Source organism: Motacilla alba, chromosome 3, assembly GCF_015832195.1.
Source record: "Motacilla alba alba isolate MOTALB_02 chromosome 3, Motacilla_alba_V1.0_pri, whole genome shotgun sequence".
NCBI lineage: Eukaryota > Metazoa > Chordata > Aves > Passeriformes > Motacillidae > Motacilla > Motacilla alba.
The window spans coordinates 85,787,386-85,806,050 of record NC_052018.1 but is presented as its reverse complement, the minus strand read 5'-3'; the positions used below and the strand labels follow the sequence as shown (position 1 = coordinate 85,806,050).

At 39.5% G+C, this 18,665-nt stretch overlaps 1 protein-coding gene across 1 annotated transcript in view; it reads left to right on the top strand.

Annotated features, from left to right (window-relative positions):
• RBKS (ribokinase) overlaps nt 1-18,665 on the top strand; it is a 72,320-nt gene that overhangs the window by 44,323 nt on the left and 9,332 nt on the right. Inside the window, exon 7 of the mRNA XM_038132579.1 lies at nt 6,233-6,421. Within this exon, the coding sequence (XP_037988507.1) occupies nt 6,233-6,421 (189 nt within the window). The remainder of the gene's footprint in view (nt 1-6,232; nt 6,422-18,665) is intronic.

The following is an 18,665-nucleotide window of genomic DNA, read 5'->3' as shown; positions in this document are numbered from 1 at the left end:
TGGGATGCTGGCTCTCAAACACACAAATATCAAATACAACATTAACACTTTATATTCCACTCTTTATTAAATGCTTTAGGATTTGATGAAATCACATGCAGTATCTGGTATAACAGCACAGCTTGTTCTTATGGATTTATGTGCTAGAGAGAAGCAAACAAAATTACACTATCAGTGAATTATCTACTATTAGTTTGTCTAGAAGGCTCTTCACAAGCTGTTCTTTTCACTCTTGCTTGTTGCAATAACAGGGGGTTTTATGTCTGACATTACTTTCTTTTTATGTGGTTCATGAACAAAAATGTCAGAACAAATCTTGCAAGGTTATCAGTTCTTTCACTGCTTAGCCTGTAGTTCAGTTTTATCTTTTCCCAGAAAGATCAAACTTGTTGAGACTAGTTTGTTAATTCCCAGATGTAGCACAGCCTAATCCCTGAGGTTTGTGCAGGAATGTGCTAGTTCTCCATTCCCTTAATTCTTCTAATGAAAAATAAATGTATCCAGTGTCATCCTGGTGAAAACTAATGGTTGTTCTTTTCAGTCATCTATAAATGTTGAAAAAGAGACAACCCTATACCAGACAAGCTCTTTGGAATACTTACCATTTTTTTTCCCACGTATTTGTGTGATTCCTTGCTGCAGATGGCTCTAGGCATAACCACAATGTCAATACAGTTCATGTGTTGTTTTTCTTTCTTAGCGTGTGCATGCAGTTACATAGCCCTGCAGGTTAGGAACCAAAATATATTGCACATCAGCAATTTCAATTTGATCCTAAACGTTTTGAAGAACAGCTGCTTCTCTGTTCAAAGACTACTGAGGAGCCCTTCAGGAGAAGAAAAACTCCTGAATGGTTACAGCAAATGATTAAGTTTGACAAGCCATTTTTAATGCAAAATTGGGAACTACTTTCTCCCTATTGTAAAATGGATATCAGACTTCTGATCTAAAGAAGGCCTTGCAAAGATTTAATTAAATACTAGCAATGGAGCTTCAAAGTAGAAAGCGCTACAAGTTAATTGCTGATTTTGTTAAAGCTGTAAGATGTATAAAAATAACACAGAAAAACAGATACATTCCTACTGTTTCCTTTTAACTGTTACTGTCTATTAACAGGATAGATAATTTTTTGGAATAAATATTTGTTACTATGTCCAGAATCAAGAGACATTATTGCCTTTTGCAAGATTCAGGGAATATGAGGTTTATAAAACTTTATCTGTAGTCTGGGATAAGGTCATTTAAGATACTGCTTGTTAATACAGAGAGATTATTAGTATGAATAATCTTCCTTAAGGAAATATAATTGATCTCTCGAGGAGTCAAAACAAAAACAAGTCCTTTAGAAATTCCTTTAGAAATAAAATATTTCAGAACATTTCTTGATTTTGCCTCTTGTGTTTTAAGTAATGGAAAGCTACTGTTCTGCCATTACACGGAAGCTGCCAGCAATTCACAGTATATTTTATTTCCATCTTTGTTCTAAACCCCTTTTTATCAGTTGCTGGAAAGTATGATTTTTCCCATATTTAGTCTAAAATGAAAGATGTTACTTTTGGGAGGGAAATTATAGCTTCAGGCCAATTCATTTCAATCAGTTTTTAATTATTCTAGCACGATAAGTATTTCTGCCTGCCTGTATGTAAAAATTTTTTAATTTGAAACAACTGGAACTAGCTTGGCTTGTGGCCTGACCTTGCAATTTCTTATACACTAAATCTGTTGTACTACTTCTTGGGGACTGTTCACATGTGTTAGAATTAATGAGATTGAGTTCTTGTTTTGTCATTCTCAAAAGAAATCTTCTAAGGTACAGGCCAAATTTGTAGCCAACTGACTTACTGTGTTTAAATATTTGAAATAAAAAGTATTTTAAATTATCATATGTAGATTTAGATGCATTAGCCTAGCCTAAAACTGGGACAGCTTCCCTGTTATTATTTATTATTTCTCTTCCAGTAGTACCTGGGAACATTTGCTAGGTTGTTATTGTGCTAGGTGCACAAAACCCAGTCCAAATAATAGACTGCTCCCAGAGGAATTAATACTTCTTGTTATTTCACCAGTTCATATTTGCTGAGGATCAGAGGATTGTGGAAGTTAAGAACAGACCTCTGTATGTTCAGCCAGTCCAACACTCTGGTGAAGCCTGTCCAGTTTAGGATGGATTGCGCAGGGTTTTGTCCAGTCAAGTTTTGAATCTCCCAAGGCTGGAGCCTGTGTGACCTCTGGGCACGTATTCCACTGCTTCATCACCCTTGTGGTGAAAAAGCTTGTCCTAATATTGGAATTTCCCATGTTCTAGTTTGTGCTTGTTGTCTCTAGCCCTATCCATGAGCACCTTCAAGAAGACTGCCTTCATCTTCTCTATACCCACCTACTAAATTGCCCTAGACAGCAATTAGATTTTCCCCTTAGCCAGGAGTTCTTAAGGTTGAACAAGCCTGCTTCTCCCAGCCTCCTCTTGTATGTCCTGGTCTCTGGCCCTCTGACTGTCTTGATGACCTTCTACTGCAGCGTGCTGTGGAAGGTCAGTGTCTTACTTGTGCCAGAGTTCCCAAAACTAGATACGATGCTGCAGATTTGGTTGTGCAAATGCCAAGCAAAGGATCCAGAACATCTCCCTGGAAGTGGCTGCCCCAAATGCACCACAGCTAGGAACAACTGGCAAATGTTCCTATGCTGGGAACATTCTCAGTTGTAGCCAGTGTAAATTACTGTTGCTGTTGAAAGGAGTTAATTGTTTTGGGTCAACTTTTGCGGGTATTGTGGGACTCAGGGTGGTGTTAGTTTTAACAGAGATCTGCCTTGCAGTCTTTGCTTCTCGGCCACACAAATGGCTGTTCTGGCACACGAGAGTGGGCCATTTGAACAGGAGTGGCAAGGAAAAAGCAGGGCCATTTTCTTTTATGTAGCACTTCTGGTTTGTGTCAGCTTACCATGACTAGACTCCACAGTGTAAAGAGAGACAGAGCCTTAAGTAAGATTAGTTAAGACTATGGCCAAGAACGTTCGTAGCTATGAAATTAAAAGCTTTAGTTAAATTTTTCTAGCAGTCTTGCAAGGAACATTTTGAAAATAGTATGTAGATTAATTATATAATATCCATCATAGGTTTATTCTGACAGCAGTTGTGGGGAATGTCATCTTGCTTTAATAAGTCCATTTAACTGAGTAGTTTTATGAGACTAGCTGCAGAAAAATAAAATTCTTCATTTGCTGCTCTTTTGTACAGTATGATGGCAAATGTCCACATTGGGCTTTTAGTATTGTTATTTAATTTTTTCTTTACATAACCATTAGTTATTTCCCTCAATTGTGCCACAGTTTGTTTTTTAAATAAGATTCTACTGAAGGGAGGAACTTAAAAACTCACCACAGTATTTAACATCAGTTGACATTTACTGCAATTTCTAATCATTGGCACAGAATCTGTCTGGCTTCTGCTGCTTTTATGGTTCTTCCAGCTTGTTCCAGTGTTTTTTAGTTGTACCATCCTGCTGTAGATGAGTTAGATGATAATGGTTTGAAGCAGCCAAAGATCTACCTTTACACAGACTTTGTCTGTTCAAAATAATTTTGTTTATTGGTATAAGCAGTGTAAAGATAAGAAGAAAGATTTCTACAAATATCTGTCCCAAAACAATTCTTTCACTACTCAAACAAAAAAATCCTGTTGATTTGGGACATGGGAAGCACAAAGAGGAGTACTGTCATAATGCTGAGCATACAGGTTGTGCATTCATTAGGAAGAATTATTATATTTAAATACTTCATTTACCTTGCTCATGAGCTTACAGAAGTATGACTATCCGGTAAATAAAGCAATATTAAATATACTGTTACTCTACCAAAACCAAATCCACTTTCCTTCTGGAGACTTTGCCACAGAGGTAGAATGTTTGGAATTATTGCCCCTCATAAAGTACTCTGAAAATTCAGTTTGCCTGTTTCATTCAAGGATTTGTGTTAAATTATTTTTATTCTTGTAGCACAGGGCACCAAATGAACAAATACATAATTTGTTCACCTCGGTGAACAAATACATAATTCCTACTCCAGAGATATTAAAATTCACGAAGAGATTCGGACTCTTTAGACACTTGAATAGAGTGTACATATATATTTTAATATTATATGTCATCTCTTTGTAGTTACTGCAAAACCATTATTACTGAATTGATTTCCTGGAAGCCTTGTAAGAAGATACATTCAAAAGGTTTTGTGTGATACTTTTTGAAAAAAAATTTCTTATTTGAAAATACTTTTATAACCTTTTTAAGACTGAAATATGTTTAATATGCTGGAATAGTGTATGCTGCAAGAGAAGTTTGAGCAGCATGCCAAAGAGAAAACTGGACAGATTTAGTTGCCTTCTTATAATTTAGATCTTACTATATTCTTGTTTGGGATCAGGGTGGTTAAAAAGAGTAATTTTGTTGAGTGTACACGTTGACCACGCCTTGCCCCTGCAGTGCACAAGTTTAACAACCGGGTCCCGCCACACCGGGCTCTGCCTCATAGTGATCAGACCGACAGCGCTTGAAATCATTTGTGCATCTGTCTAAGTAGGGACTGCAGGACTTAGTCATGTGCGTTTAAAAACTAAAGCGATTAAGTGCTCTGCGAGTGATGCTATAAACGCTGGGGAGTGTGTTGGCACGGTGTGGCCCTTCAGAGCCCCGGGGTGGCTGCTCTCGCCCGGGACGGGCTGGAGCTCAGGAAATGACAGTGGCGAGCGGCGGGCGCTGACTCACAGCTGGGGGCGGTGTGCTCGGAGCTGGCTGGAGCGGTTCCTGTCCCCCGCTGCCTGCCCGCCCTCTCTGCGCTACGGGCACGGCCTGCGCTCCGCGGAGCGCTCCTTCAGTCGCTGCCGTGTACAGTTTGTTACACCAAGAACTGCGAGCGCCGAATTCAAGCTTCGGTCACGCGGAGGAGAGTAGTTTGAAATACTTCAGCAGCTGTTTCCCGAGAAGCTGAGCTGCCCATGCAGCAAAGGTCAGGAGAGTAGCTGCTGAATAGTTCCAAAGAAAGTTTTCCACTGAAAATAAGCCCTAGGAGTGTGGAAGTTATGCTCGGCTATGAAGCAGTTATCTGAACATGCTTCAGACTGCAGTCTTCGAGATCCAGCAGCAGCCTTGCAATGCGAGCTGCAGTAAGGCTTCCCTTTTCTCAGGCAAGCAGGACAAAATTTAGTGAAGACAGCAACACGTAATGTGTCGATTTACTTACAGTTGAAGGCATACAGTATTATGTAGGAGAAGTGCCTGGTAGACTGTTTCAGAGAAAAGAAGATTTCTCTTCCTTTTCTTCCTGTTTCATTCTTGTTCTTTTCCCTTCCAAAAAGACACGTTACACTTGACAATACAATGCCACCAAGAAAATGTGTGAAGTGCTGAAAATGTTGTTTGATTCTGAAGTCTTCATTGCAGATTTTGGTGAAGTTTTTCTCTTGGTTGGGTTGAACTAGAAGAGATTAATTTTAAGACCCAGCTGGGAGAAGTTAACTTAAGCTCACCATCAGTTAGAAGAAGAGTTTAACTGCGTTTGAACAGAGCCAGCACAGAGACAGAGACATATGGACATGGCTGTAACACAAATATATAATAATTTTTTAATGGGCCTTTGTCCAAAGAGGACTTTAAATGAATTTTAGGTATTCTCATCCAAAAATATATATTAAACTGAACAGAGTGGTCAAAGTTGAGCAGTTTTTTTTTTTCCTGGAAGAGATTTTACCTTGTGATGTCCCTCTAGCTACCTGAACACTGAGAATTTTTAAAAGTGTTTGAAAAGTTCCTCACTTAGTGATAAATTTCCCTCAAGAATAGTGACCAAATTGACTTGCAGCATTTTTTCACATTAAACCACAAAATGCTTTTGCCAAGACTGTCACTGTGTCCATTTCACAGACGAATAAACAGAGGCATGTGGGAGAAATGTGATTTTACTAAGGGTTGTATACCAGGTAAGTTGTAGAAGCTGAAACAGAACCCACACCTCCTTTGTCTCTCCTGCCTAGGCTTCTCTCTGTTAGTCTGCTGTGCCTGAAGTATATACTGATTTGAAGCAAGGAGCAAGACACAGCTGAATATCAGCGTAGGAAGTGGTTTCATGATCATCCTACAATACACATTTTTAAAAGATACTAAATACTGTTTTCAAATGCAACAGTTGTCCAAAAATGAATGCTGTCAGATTATGATTTTCATTTGCGTGGGTTGTTTTCCAGGCAGAAATTTTAACGGGCATCCCAGTTGGCAACCTTGAAGATGCTGAAAAGGTGGGACGCATGCTGTTAGAAAGAGGGTGTAAGCTCGTAATTGTTACTCTTGGAGCAGAAGGCTGCATGATGATATCAGGAGACGAAGCCATTCCAAAGCACGTTCCTGCTGGGAAGGTCAGGGCTGTGGACACTACGGTACGTTTTTGTGGTTTAACTGTCTTGCTTTGGAAAAGACTGCTTAAGCACTAGGGGAAAGCAGTGAGTAATCAGCCAAATCTTTGGGCACTAGCACAAAGGCTAATTTATGATGTGAAATTGGTATCTTGCTTCCAGTGCCTCATATATTAAATGTCAATTCACCTGAGTTTTATAGTCTGTATTGTAGATGAGCTAGAACTATTGTACTAAAGGTGTCCTCATGTTCCTCCTTTACTGAAGTACCTGTCTCTGACTGTAGTATGTGATGCCACTGAGTTGAGCTGCAGTCTTGTCTTTCACCTTTGCCCTTTCATTTAATTCATCTTGTCTAGAACTCAAACACTGTGAGACAATGGAGATACTACTCACAGTCTGAAACTGAATTTTGATTCTTCTGACAAAGCATGAATTACTTACCAAATCTAGCATAAGGTGATTAAAGATGTAATTTTTACAGAATATAGTGGAAAAACCCAAAAGTTCTTGCTGTTTCGTGATGACTGTTTTATGATGCTAGGTAAGGGATTCTTGGTCAGGTGCATTTTAAACTTTGACATTAGGATACTTCTTTGCTTCCTGCTCAGAACTAAGTGCAGAAAACATGCTCTGTGAAACCACAAAATACAACACCCCCAGCAAAAGAGAAAAACAGGACAGGCAATAGTTAAGATATCATTGCTATGAAAACCTTACCACATTGCACATATGGGGCTATTTTGTGTTCCTAGTATTATCTGACATAAATCCAAAATAATTCCAGTGGAGTTACTGAGTGCAGAGCAGGTCACGTTATATGTACTAACTATACATTTAAATGCCTGTTATAATAACGTCATATTACATATGTTCTGTTACAATAGTTCATTAAAATCCTGGAGATTTTACCATCTGGTACATTCCATATCTGAATTGCATTAATAACAACTAGTTCTTGTAGCATGTTTTTTATCCGTGGACCTCATACTGATTCACAAAGAGGAAAGGCAACTGCTTTAAGGATGAGGAAACAGAGGCAAAGGGAGCTGAAATTACCTAGGTCAGAAACGTGCAGTAGCAGAGCTAACAGTAAAGTCACTTCATCTCAATCAGAAGATCGCTTATAGGTTTGGACTGTGATATTCTGATACTGTGGCAAGCATTGTTTCATTGGTCAATATAATCTTTTTCTGGATAACTCTTGAAATACAGATACTTTGGTATTCTTTTCCTCTTTTGCTGCTTTGTCATTTAGAAGTTTGACCTTGGGTTTCTACTGGTTTTGGAATGTCTTAAATTTCTAGTTGGGGGGAAGGAGACATGACTAAGGTTCTTGGTTCATGCATAAGGTTCTTGGTAGGGCACTACAGATGCCAAATTGCCTCTGCTTGCTGTTAGCCCAGAATTAGAAGTGCCAAGGAAGTGAAAGGCAGTGCTCCCAAAGCTGTCCAGAAGCAGGGTTTATTAGCTTGGGAGCAATACCTTGTGAACCTGGCAGTACAGCTTCTTGCTCTGAGTTGGTAAATCCACTGCTGCTATCAAAGCTTACTGTTAGACCTTCTTCTCTATCACACAGAAGTGATGTTGAAGAAATATGTGTGATCTGCTTCTTCAAAAGAAGAAAATTGCTTCCAGATCAGCTATTTTTTGTTATCTTAAAGATAAAGATTTGCTGCTCTTGGAATAAAACAGCAATACTGAAACCACACACTGTGGATGAAAAATGCTTTTTATCTTGCCTAGCAGTTCAGAGTTTCATGTCTGAACGAATGTAATGCGCCTCTTTTTTTAAAAAAAATCTTTTTATTTTAAATAAAACCAGTTTCTTTTAATTTACTAAATCCTTGCCCTGCCTCCTTGTGGCCAACAGGTTATTGGCTTCCACATAGCAGAGGATTTTCACAGTTAATTTTGTTAATCTACTTAAATACCAGTGGGTTGTTTTCAGTAAAACAGCTGTGCTTGGTTTATTCTTGCAGCCTGAATGAAAAAATATGTGTTGGCCTTCCATTATAAAAGTCCTACAGTGCTTAGCCTGATTATCACTTTGCCTGAAAGCAAGTGGTTTTAAAGCAACCCTCACAAACACTAAGCAAACTAATGTCATCCTCAACTAACCTGGATTGCTCTATTGTTAAAATAAGCATTAAACATTCCAGTAGGACATGTTACTTTCTTCAAGGCATGTCCACAGTAGATCTTTCCCCAGGGGAAGGATCAAACTTGTAAGGTGGCTTACCAAGTAGCCACCTACTCACAGGGTATTCAGAGTTGTTCATGTGTATGCTCTTAGCCTGCTGTTTGATACTAAAAAAAGTTGCTACTTTAAATTGCTCTGACTTCAGCATCTCTAGGGACTGGGCACAATCACTTTGGGCTTTGTGCCTGTATCTGTATTGATACTGTTTAGATCTGCAGAAGGTGAAGTTACTGCCGGACAAAGAGTTAAATGACACGTGTACCCTATTGCAGAATTTGCAAAAGGCTACAGAGTCCTTATTAAAAAAGAGTTTGCCATTTAGGAGATACACATGCAAGATACAAAATTAGCTTCAAAGTCTCCTTTCACTGTAGAAATTTTCCATGGCTGCTACCACTGCCCAGAGCCCTCTCTGCAGCCCTGCAACTTCAGTACTGACCCCTGGTAATTTCTGTTCTGCACAGCAATTTTAGGATTTTTTGAACAACAAAATACTTGGGTAGGTACAGCCACATGATTAAGAATTTGAGTTCCTTGTCCCAGTTTGTGTGCTCCCCATTCTCCATGTTTAAAGGTTCATCAGATACACTAAGGGTTGACAGGCTGTAGAGCCTGGCTCTTCCTCCCTACCCTTGAGGTGGTTAATCTAAGTGTTTATTGGCAGAACACTGGGAAAAGCTGGCTCCATCTCCCACTCTGTGGTGGAACATGAATCTTCAAGATTGAAAATCTGGCGTTTTTTCACCCACACTAATTCAATACTATAAAGAGGGAAAAAAGGCTTGTTGATTCTTTTTTTTAGCACTAATTATCTTAGTGTGGGCTTTAGTAATGTATGCAATGCTTCTCATGACTGTTAGCAGAGCTCTCCATACACAGTCCAAAACATGTAGAGCACGAATAGTCATTCAGAGGGAAGTTTTTCAAGACATGGCATTGTAAAGCTGAAACATCTGTTTCTCCTGTTATAGCTAAATAGTGCAATAAGCTTTTGTTAAGAAAATTAACTTTCCCTTCATTTTGCTAGTTCCTGCTATCTACTTTCTGTATGAAAATTTTGAATAAACAGAAAAATAAGTGAATTATTGAAAAATAATCCTCGAATTTACTCTGTGACAGAAAGATCTGATTAAGCCCACCAGCTATATCAAATTTGTATTTGAAACAGTTGACGTACATGAGACATTTGACACATAAAGTACTAATATAGCTATACAATATATTCTATTTTCATTACTTTAAATAGTTGCTTTTAAATTTACTTGACTATATTAAGTTGAATATATGCATTTACTTTATTTTTGGAAGAAGCTATTTCCATTCTAGGTGAAACTAGCACATGAAGCTACATTAAAATAGCTGTGAAGGATAATTATATAATTCCATTTATATGACACTTCTTCTGTTGGTAGCAGAAGGTTTCACAAATCATTCACAAATCTGATAGCATTCCACAGAAAACAATAACATCATACACACACATTTTGCAGTTGCGTGTGTGTGAAGCAGTTTGCCTGCTGCTGAAGCAGGAGCACAGCTGAGGTGGAGCACAGCAGCTGCTCACAAACAGCTGTGGGACATGACCACACTCCATCATGACAGAATTGTACTTGAGGTGAAGGGGATGATCTGTGTGATGAACCACACGATGATCCTGGATTTTGACATCTGCTGCTGCAGTAGTGCTGAACAAGCCGTCTTGGCAGAGACATACATATCCCAGTGAGATAGAAGGCCACAACATCATCCATACTGGAGAATGAAGTTCTGCTCTTTTTGCCCCTTCACCCTTGCTCTCCCCCTCTGCTTCTGACAATCACACAAAGTGTGATTTACAGCACTATTTACGTCTATTTACATTTACTAATTATATTCCATTGAAACTGCCAAGGAAATTTGTCAGAAGAATGTAATTACTCGAAGCTGGGATATGGCCAGCAGTGAGATTAGTTCCCTTCCATTTTGAAAAAAAGAACTATGGGATAGTATGGAGCTGAGCACTTCAAGTGACAGCTGGGAACCAAGTCAAGTCCTTGAGGTACTGCCAGAGACCTGCCTGAGGCTTAGTATGTGCAGGTGGACTTCAGAGGGGCATTCAGGCTGTCTGGAGCTCTAGGTTACTCAGGATCTGGGCTTCAGAGCCATGCCAGGCCTCCTCTGAGGTGGGGCAGTCTGGTTGTCGGTGGCAATGGCAGGCTGGAATGTGTCCTCTGGTTCTGGGATTTGCTCTGTGGTTCTGTGGTTGCTCCTTGCAGCTGGAAGTGGGATGTCTTGTCTAGGGTCCATGACTCAAATCGGAGAGCTGGCACTGGCAGAATCTCTCCTGCGCAGTGGCATTAGTGGAAAAGGGGGGGCTCTCTAAGTAAGCTGGAATTTCCCCTCTGTTGCTCCCCATTTCTAGGTTACAGCAGGAAGATCACTTTGGGGAGTTAGTTTTTAGAACCTCCAGTTTTCACCAGAACCCAACTTGGATCAAGATGACAAACATATACTTGCACCAGTTTGGGTGACTTTCTAATTTTTGTCTCATCTGGTCTTCTAAATGCATAGTATGGTTGCTCTATTTAAGATCTCTTCATCAGTTGACCTCTAGATTTACACATACCACACTGTTGTGTGGAAAAAGTCCTGCATTAGCACACTCACAGCCAGGAACAGGCATCTGCATCTCTGGCTTAGGTATAGATTTATTTTCTTAAAAGGCAAATGGATGCACTTGAGAACACAATATTTAAATTAAAATTTGGAATCACTTTTCTCCCTAATGCCCCTAGTAATCTCACAAGTCAATGTTCCCTCTTTTAAATGTCATGGAGAACCTAGAATGTTTAACTTTGCAGTATTTCTAAGCACGACCATTACATTTACCATGTAATTTCTTGTATTACCAGCATTTTCCCTGTCTGGTTGTGCTTTTTGGATACAGAGATTGCACAACCTGCTAAGCGAGGCTCACAGGTTGAAGTGCCATGCTTGTAAACATGAAAGTCATTTAGGAGAGAGGATAAAATTCAACGTTTAATCTACTCTGCTTGAAATTTGTCATGAGCATATGATCTATTCTATATAGTCCTTTACTGTGCAGTATTCTCAGAGATATGATACATACTATTTGTCATAATCAAAAATGTTACCTTTATTTTTTCATGTCAGTTCTGCAAAAGAAAGGCTCATTGCTATAATATGAATTGTCATCAGATGTTTTGTGTTCAGATCCTGTTGTTTCCCTCAGATTTCTTAATACAACTTATTAGATCTGTCTCTTCTATTAGGAGAGAGAATTATGAAGGCTGTCTTTAAACAGTAGATTGCTCACTGGGCAGCTTTGTATTGAACTCTGAAGATGTTACACAACCTTTATTTTAATACAGCCTCATATAAGTGTATAGCTGTATAATTTTAGATATGTCACAGTATTCAGGCCTGTGCAGCAATTGTGGTCTAAAGAAGGCAGTGTGGTTTAGCAATTTTAACAAAGGACTGATTAAGAGTTCCAGGGCTCTGCAAAAGACTTGCTGTAAATCCTTGGAAGGGTTACGTGTCTTCTTTGTATCCCAATTTATCTGTCCATAAATTGGAGCTGCTATTAATGTGTTGCATATAAGCCATGAGAAGTCTGTTAGAGATCAGAACAGAACCTGGGAGGCCTTTTTCCCAGGCTTTTCATATAACCTCAGGCCAGTTGTGCTTCTTCTGGGGCTTTGCAAGCTCATTGAAGTGCTTCTGCTTGAAGTTGAGAGGCCTTGTCTGTAAAAATATGGTTTACACTAAAATTCTCTGACTTAGCTGTATCTTCTGGTTTGGAGGAAGCCTGAGCCAGAGGAGTGAAGTGGACACTGAAATAAAGCCTTAGAATATAAATAAATCCAAAACAGTCCTCCTAATAACAGCAATTCTTTGTCTCCTGACTTTGTGGCCTAACGTCTGAGGCTCAAGGGGATATAAATACAACACTCTGTGCAATGACTAATTACTCAAAATTCTGTGCATCAGCAGAAGTGGGACTTGTGGTTGACTCTAATATTATCAAATGCCTTTGCTATTTAATAATCTTGTAGCCGTGCATTATTTAGCATGCCGTTTGCACAAAGAACAGTGATTTTATTTCAGTTATCTCTCAACAAAGTAAAAATGCAGCTGGTAGTAAATGAAGCATTTGGCAGACAATGTGTCTGATGTACAGTTCTCTAACTTGCTAAGGAAAGAAAAATGTTGACTGTTTAACCTTTTCCTACCCAAGGATGTAGCAAGGAGTAAACCTTTGCGGTTTTCTATTTTCTTTTTTTCCTTAACCCTAAAATGTATCTTTTTCTTTTTCTTTTTCTTTTTCTTTTTCTTTTTCTTTTTCTTTTTCTTTTTCTTTTTCTTTTTCTTTTTCTTTTTCTTTTTCTTTTTCTTTTTCTTTTTTTCTTTTTCTTTCTTTTCCTTTTTCTTCTTCTTTTTTGTTTTCTTTTCTCTTTTTTTCCCTCTTTTTTTCTCCTTTTTCTTTTTCAGTTCTTCTTTATTTTTTTCCCATCTTCCCTCTCATTTTCAAGGAAAGAGAAGTTACTACTGGGCAAAAAAGTCTTATTTATCAGTGGAGTTTATTCAGACACACCAACACAGAATAATTATGCTCAGAGCTCCCATTAACATCCCACAAAACAACAGCATAATAGCTTCCTTTCTTTAACATTCAACCCAAATAGGTTGATAAATAAGTTTAGTTCCAGTCATAGCCCACTTTCTGACTTAGCCTTCTGCATTCCCTTTTTTTACAAATATGGAATCCATTGAATTTTGGAACAGAAAAACCATGAGGAATAAGTTAATCTGCCAGGCACTCCAATCAGTGATCAGCACAGTAAGTCTAAATAAAGCTGTATCTATTATGTTCTGAAGTTCAGCTGAACTGTGAAAGGGCACATGACTGGAATGACTGCATGTGAGTTGACTCACGGTTAAGTCTAGATGGGACTTGCTTAGTTCCTCATGAGTTTCTGCTTCTGATTCAGGCCTTCTAAAGACACTTCAGTTTGTTAAGGCTTGGTCAGTGGCCTAAGGGGATACCGGTATCCAGTGACAAGAGGGATTGCTAGGGTGGCATCCCTCTGCAATGGCAGTCAACTGAGAAAGTGTGGAGCAAGCTGGATGCACCCTCTTTCCCCTTGGAGAGCAGAAAGCTATATTATCCCCCTTGTACAAATTGGAAAAGTGGAACAAAAATGTTGGTGACTGGGTGCACTGAAGCACAGGCTAAAAATTTTCTGCTGCAAGTTACATAGGGAGTTGGAGTGATGCAGCCAAAAATGAAGCACAGGCATATATTGTCCCATGCTGCTCTCTTAACTTCTGGACAACATTGTCGGGGAAGGAAACACTGTTTATCTGCCTAGTAACTGTCTATTTTAATCTGTAAGAACAAACAATGTAAACAAAGTGAACAAACAGAAGCAAGCTTGTACAGAACAATTTGCAGTCTTGTTTTCCAGTGGAAGATTCCATGGACCACCCAGGCTTTGCTCTAGTCCTTTTCTCAACCATGGAGCATCTAATTAAATCCCTTTCCATTTCTGACTCTAAGTGGAAGAGAGCCTACAGTCCTGTACAGTTTCTTTCCAGATGGAAATGCATAATTTAACAGAGATACAGCTGACAGGGAGAAGTGGGCCCAAAGCAGTATTAGCATTTGCCACCAATTGCATTAAATTACAAGGGGTACTTAATGAAGACATATTATAAAAAGAAGATTAGAGCCAATATTTAGTTTTTAAGCCCCTACTAAGATTGTAGTGTGCCAGGCAACAAAAAACTCAATAAAACTACTTTAGTGATACCAAGAGTTTGATTTTGCTACACATGATGAGTAACAAGTCATGGCATTGTGTCCCATTGTGTCCTACAGCTTTATTCCATATATACATACACATATACAGAAAGTTGCTAAGCACCTTACATTATTTACAACATAAGAAAAGTACTATTCAGAATGCTGTTTTGTAGATAGGGAACAAAACATGCAGACACGGGCTCTTCACTGGCAAGTGAACCTGTTTCCCTTGTTTAACCATGACTTGTTCTCTACCATGACTTGTTCTCAATGCTCAGCTTAAAAAATACTGGTGGAAAATTTTTGTCAGGCTATCAGCTGCCTCATTTTTAGAACTGGAAATCATTGTAAATATCCACATAAAGGAGAAAGTACGTAGCAATGCAGAGTTGCTTTGCATTGGATGCTTTGTGAAGAAGCTGTAGGGAGTTTATGGAAGTATGCTATGAGAGCAGGTGCTTTGGCTCCACTGCTGGCATACTGAGAAACATTCCAGTTTGGAAATTAACCCAGCTGATTATTATTCTGGACATAGAATGTAGAGATGCTGGCAGTGTATGTGTAGCAACCAGAGTGTTTTGTCTGTGGGCCAGAACATGGGAATGATACCACATCCAACATCTGCACCCGAGAATACCTTCGGATGAGGTCTAGAGAGGCTGAGTTCAGAAATATCTTTGTGCCATCTCACTTCTGGGATGCTTTAGTAAATGAAACAATGGTATAATTTATGCAGGTTGAGAGCAGAGCAGGAAATTACTTTTATTGCTTCTCTTGGGCTAACCATGGAATGCAACACAAGTCAAAATTATTACAGCAAAACATGCTGCATCCGTTTTTTGATTTGCTCTCCTCCTCTTGACTTTATGATGAGTCCAGCTGAGGGTCTCCTCCAAGAAGATGCTCAGTCCTGTTATGTAGCTCACCCCGTGTTGGAGCAGATCCTGGGCTGCCAGTGCACACGAGGAGTGCCAGTTGTAATGGTAGATAGAACTCTGGGATATCTGAGTTGCAGAAAGGATGAAGAGGAAGACCAACTGTGTGCAGTCATCCTTTCTAATGCAATTCCTGCAGTTAAAAATAGCTAGTGGAAGCTGGCACTTCTGGCACATCCAGAGCGTCACCTTCCCAAGTATCTTTTTCTGGCCTGAGCTGTAGGAAGTTGCAAATGCAATCCGCTGTGTAATAGTGCAGCGTATTCTTGGCCAAACCCCTCATCATTTTTTTCCTCTTCATGGTTAGCTAACAAATGTTATATGCCTCCCTTTCTTCTTTGAAACTGTTCTCTGCAGAGCCAAGTATCATCCAGGCTATTGTGGAACATAACTTACTATTCTCAATTTCTTCACATCAGTTCTAGCTGTGATGAGAGGGAAGGCAAACCTGGCTCTGGAACCCCTTGCCAGCCTAGTTGCCCTGAAATGCCAACTGCAGTAATGATGATATTGAACAATGTCAGATTTCATGATTTCACCCAACAGAGTTTTCAATGCCAAGTAATTTTTGTCACTACAGAAACCAGAAAGGTTTGAGTTAGATTGGTGATATTGCATAACTGGGTTTTCAAAAGAACAAGAACAGAGAAATGAGAATAGTGGGGAAATCAGGCTTCTTGCTTTTGCAAATTATAACTGCAGGAAATGCCAGAAGTTGTATTTCTTATAAAGAATAAAAGAGTTAATGTTTAGTAGACTGTCCCACAGACAGAATATATTTTTCAACTTTAATTAGAGAAATTGAAGGAAACTAAAACTGTAAGTTGTGGTGATTTATAGCAGTAACCTATAGGAATGTCTTTAATAGCAAGTTTACATTTGAGTGCACTGATTTTGCCACTTTTCTCAGGGGTTTTTATTTTTTATGTCCATATGCTTAAAGGTAGACATACAGACCATAAACCCAGCTATTGTAGAGAAAGTCATCTGTAGAAAAGCAGATTTCCAAATTCTAGCCGTGATGTTTGTCAGCTGCCCAAATGTCTTTGAGGAGTGTTTGTTTTATTCATTTCAAAGCACAAAGAGATACAGAAATATGGGGAAAAGGTGAGGAAATTCTCTGGAAGCTTGTGCCTCATTGCTGGTATCTATGATTTTGTTACTGAAATCATTAAGCAGGCAGTGTGTTGCTTGGAAAGATCTGTTTTACAGGGAATCTCACAGAGAATGCCTTTCTGTCAGAAGCAGTACCTTGGTGGTCACCTACTGCTGAAAACCATGAGTGACGTGTGGGAGCCCTGTTTACTGCACTCCTGCCCCACGGGTTAAGGACAAGAGAATGAGTGGGTAGCAGAGGGCAATACTGTTGAGCAGAACAGCAGTTCTGGCTTCTAAGTCACATCTAACTGAAATTCAGGAGAGGAGATACAGCTTGGGTAGTCATCAAAACGATTACACAAATTCAGTTGGAAAAAGAATGCAGGGAGCTGGCAAGGGGACAAAGCTGGGGAGAGCTCAGACAAAAAAACCTCCTGAAGTTTGGTGGTTTTTCTTCCCTTCCAGGATGTGTAGTTCAGAGGTAGGCAGAAGCAGTGGCCAGCCAACAAAGGCTAGATGCTGTGGTTTTGAAAGAGGCACTCGAGCATATGGAGCTTTCGTGCAAAAAAAAGAATGTTTTTTTGATCAATTCCAGGCGAGATGGAAGTTGTGTCATTCCGAGTGCTTCTCGTCAGATTAGATGGGATCACTAAGAGTCCTTTGGCATTTTCAGTCTGAGAGAAAAAAAATGTGGCTAGTAAAATTGTCCAAGACAGATATTCCCTTCTTCTTACTTAATTGTTAGATTGTGGGGTCCTGAAGCCGTGTCAGCCTCATATGTGACACTGGGTGACACAGTTAGTGACAATTTGGCCAGTTATCTCCTGCCTGGGGAGGGAAACCCACTGCCAGAATTTCCAGCGTACTATCAAAATACCGTGATGTATTTTGGGCAGAACTGTGGCTGGAGTTTCATTTCATCATTAAATGATATTTGTGAATTAACACGGAAGCATGAGCTTTGTTGGGACGAAAGCACAATTTGGCACAAGTGTGACATGAATAATGAAACGAGTGAAGTACTGCTCAAGGAAATGAGATAAGTGAAGCTTTTGATTAGAGTAGGAGAGTAGCTGCATGTTGTTGAGGCTTGATAAACCAGTTTGAGAAGTACAAATCAACCTTCTGAGGAGCTGCTATATTTAGCACCAGGTTTCAACCACGACTCTTGATTCTGTGCAAGTTCAAATTTTGGGAAAGGTGGATACAGCTCCTGTAGCATGCGCAACTGAAAGTCCATCTTCTGTCTGTTAGTGGTGATGTCTGCATGCTTCTCTGTTGTTGACACATTGTGGTTTATAACTTCGCAAGAGTGCCACTGGAGAGTTTTGTGTTCAGATGAAATGTAATGAGAATTTTCCAGTACTGCATTTTGTATATCATACATTTTTTATATGCACTGCAGCGGGGGGAAGAAAATGTGTGGAGGGTTTCTTCTGCTGTTTCTGAGTCTCTATGTGAGGTATGAACTTCCAGATCAAATGAAAGGAGGTCACAGATCAAAGCTCAAGTGTGGAACCAGTGAAGAAGCAGATAATGAAGGCAAAAGTGAACTCAATCTTAAATAGAAAATTTACACCGATGTGTATCCTAAATTGAAAAATTCCATGCCAAAATATCTATTGCCGTGGAAGTGTAGGAATCAGAGTAGTGGTGAAATGTTTGGTTGACAGGAATCTCACAGGTTCAGCAACATGGATCCATTGTTTTCAGAGTGGTATATGGAGTTCCTGGTTCCGTGCTCTTACTCCATTGTGTAAGAAAGAAATAAATTCGTCACTTCTCATAAATGCTATCTGGAGTTGAAAGCAGTTTATATGAGCATCATCACACTGAATTGTTTCGATGATTCAGAAAACAGAGTGCTCCCTGTGGGTGAACGCTTTGTTGGCTTTCTGGGGTTAGACTAACAGTCTACTACACAGAATAACTTTGCTCCCCAGTGCCGAGCAGCATACTGGAATATTATTATCCAGGAGAATGTAGCTCTCCTGCGATATTTCCCAGATTTCAGTGTGCACTAAGAGAAAGCCATCACCTCACAGACGCCTTGCAGTATTTTTCTCGTAAACAGTGAGATGGGAGCTCCTCTGTTCTGATCCTGATTGAGAGTCCAGCAGAGCTGTGGAGGTCCATTTAATTGTTTTGCATATTTCAATTTTAGGGTTTTCAAGCTGTGCCTCACTTTCAAAGGATGGGTAACTGATATGACTCCTGTTAGCC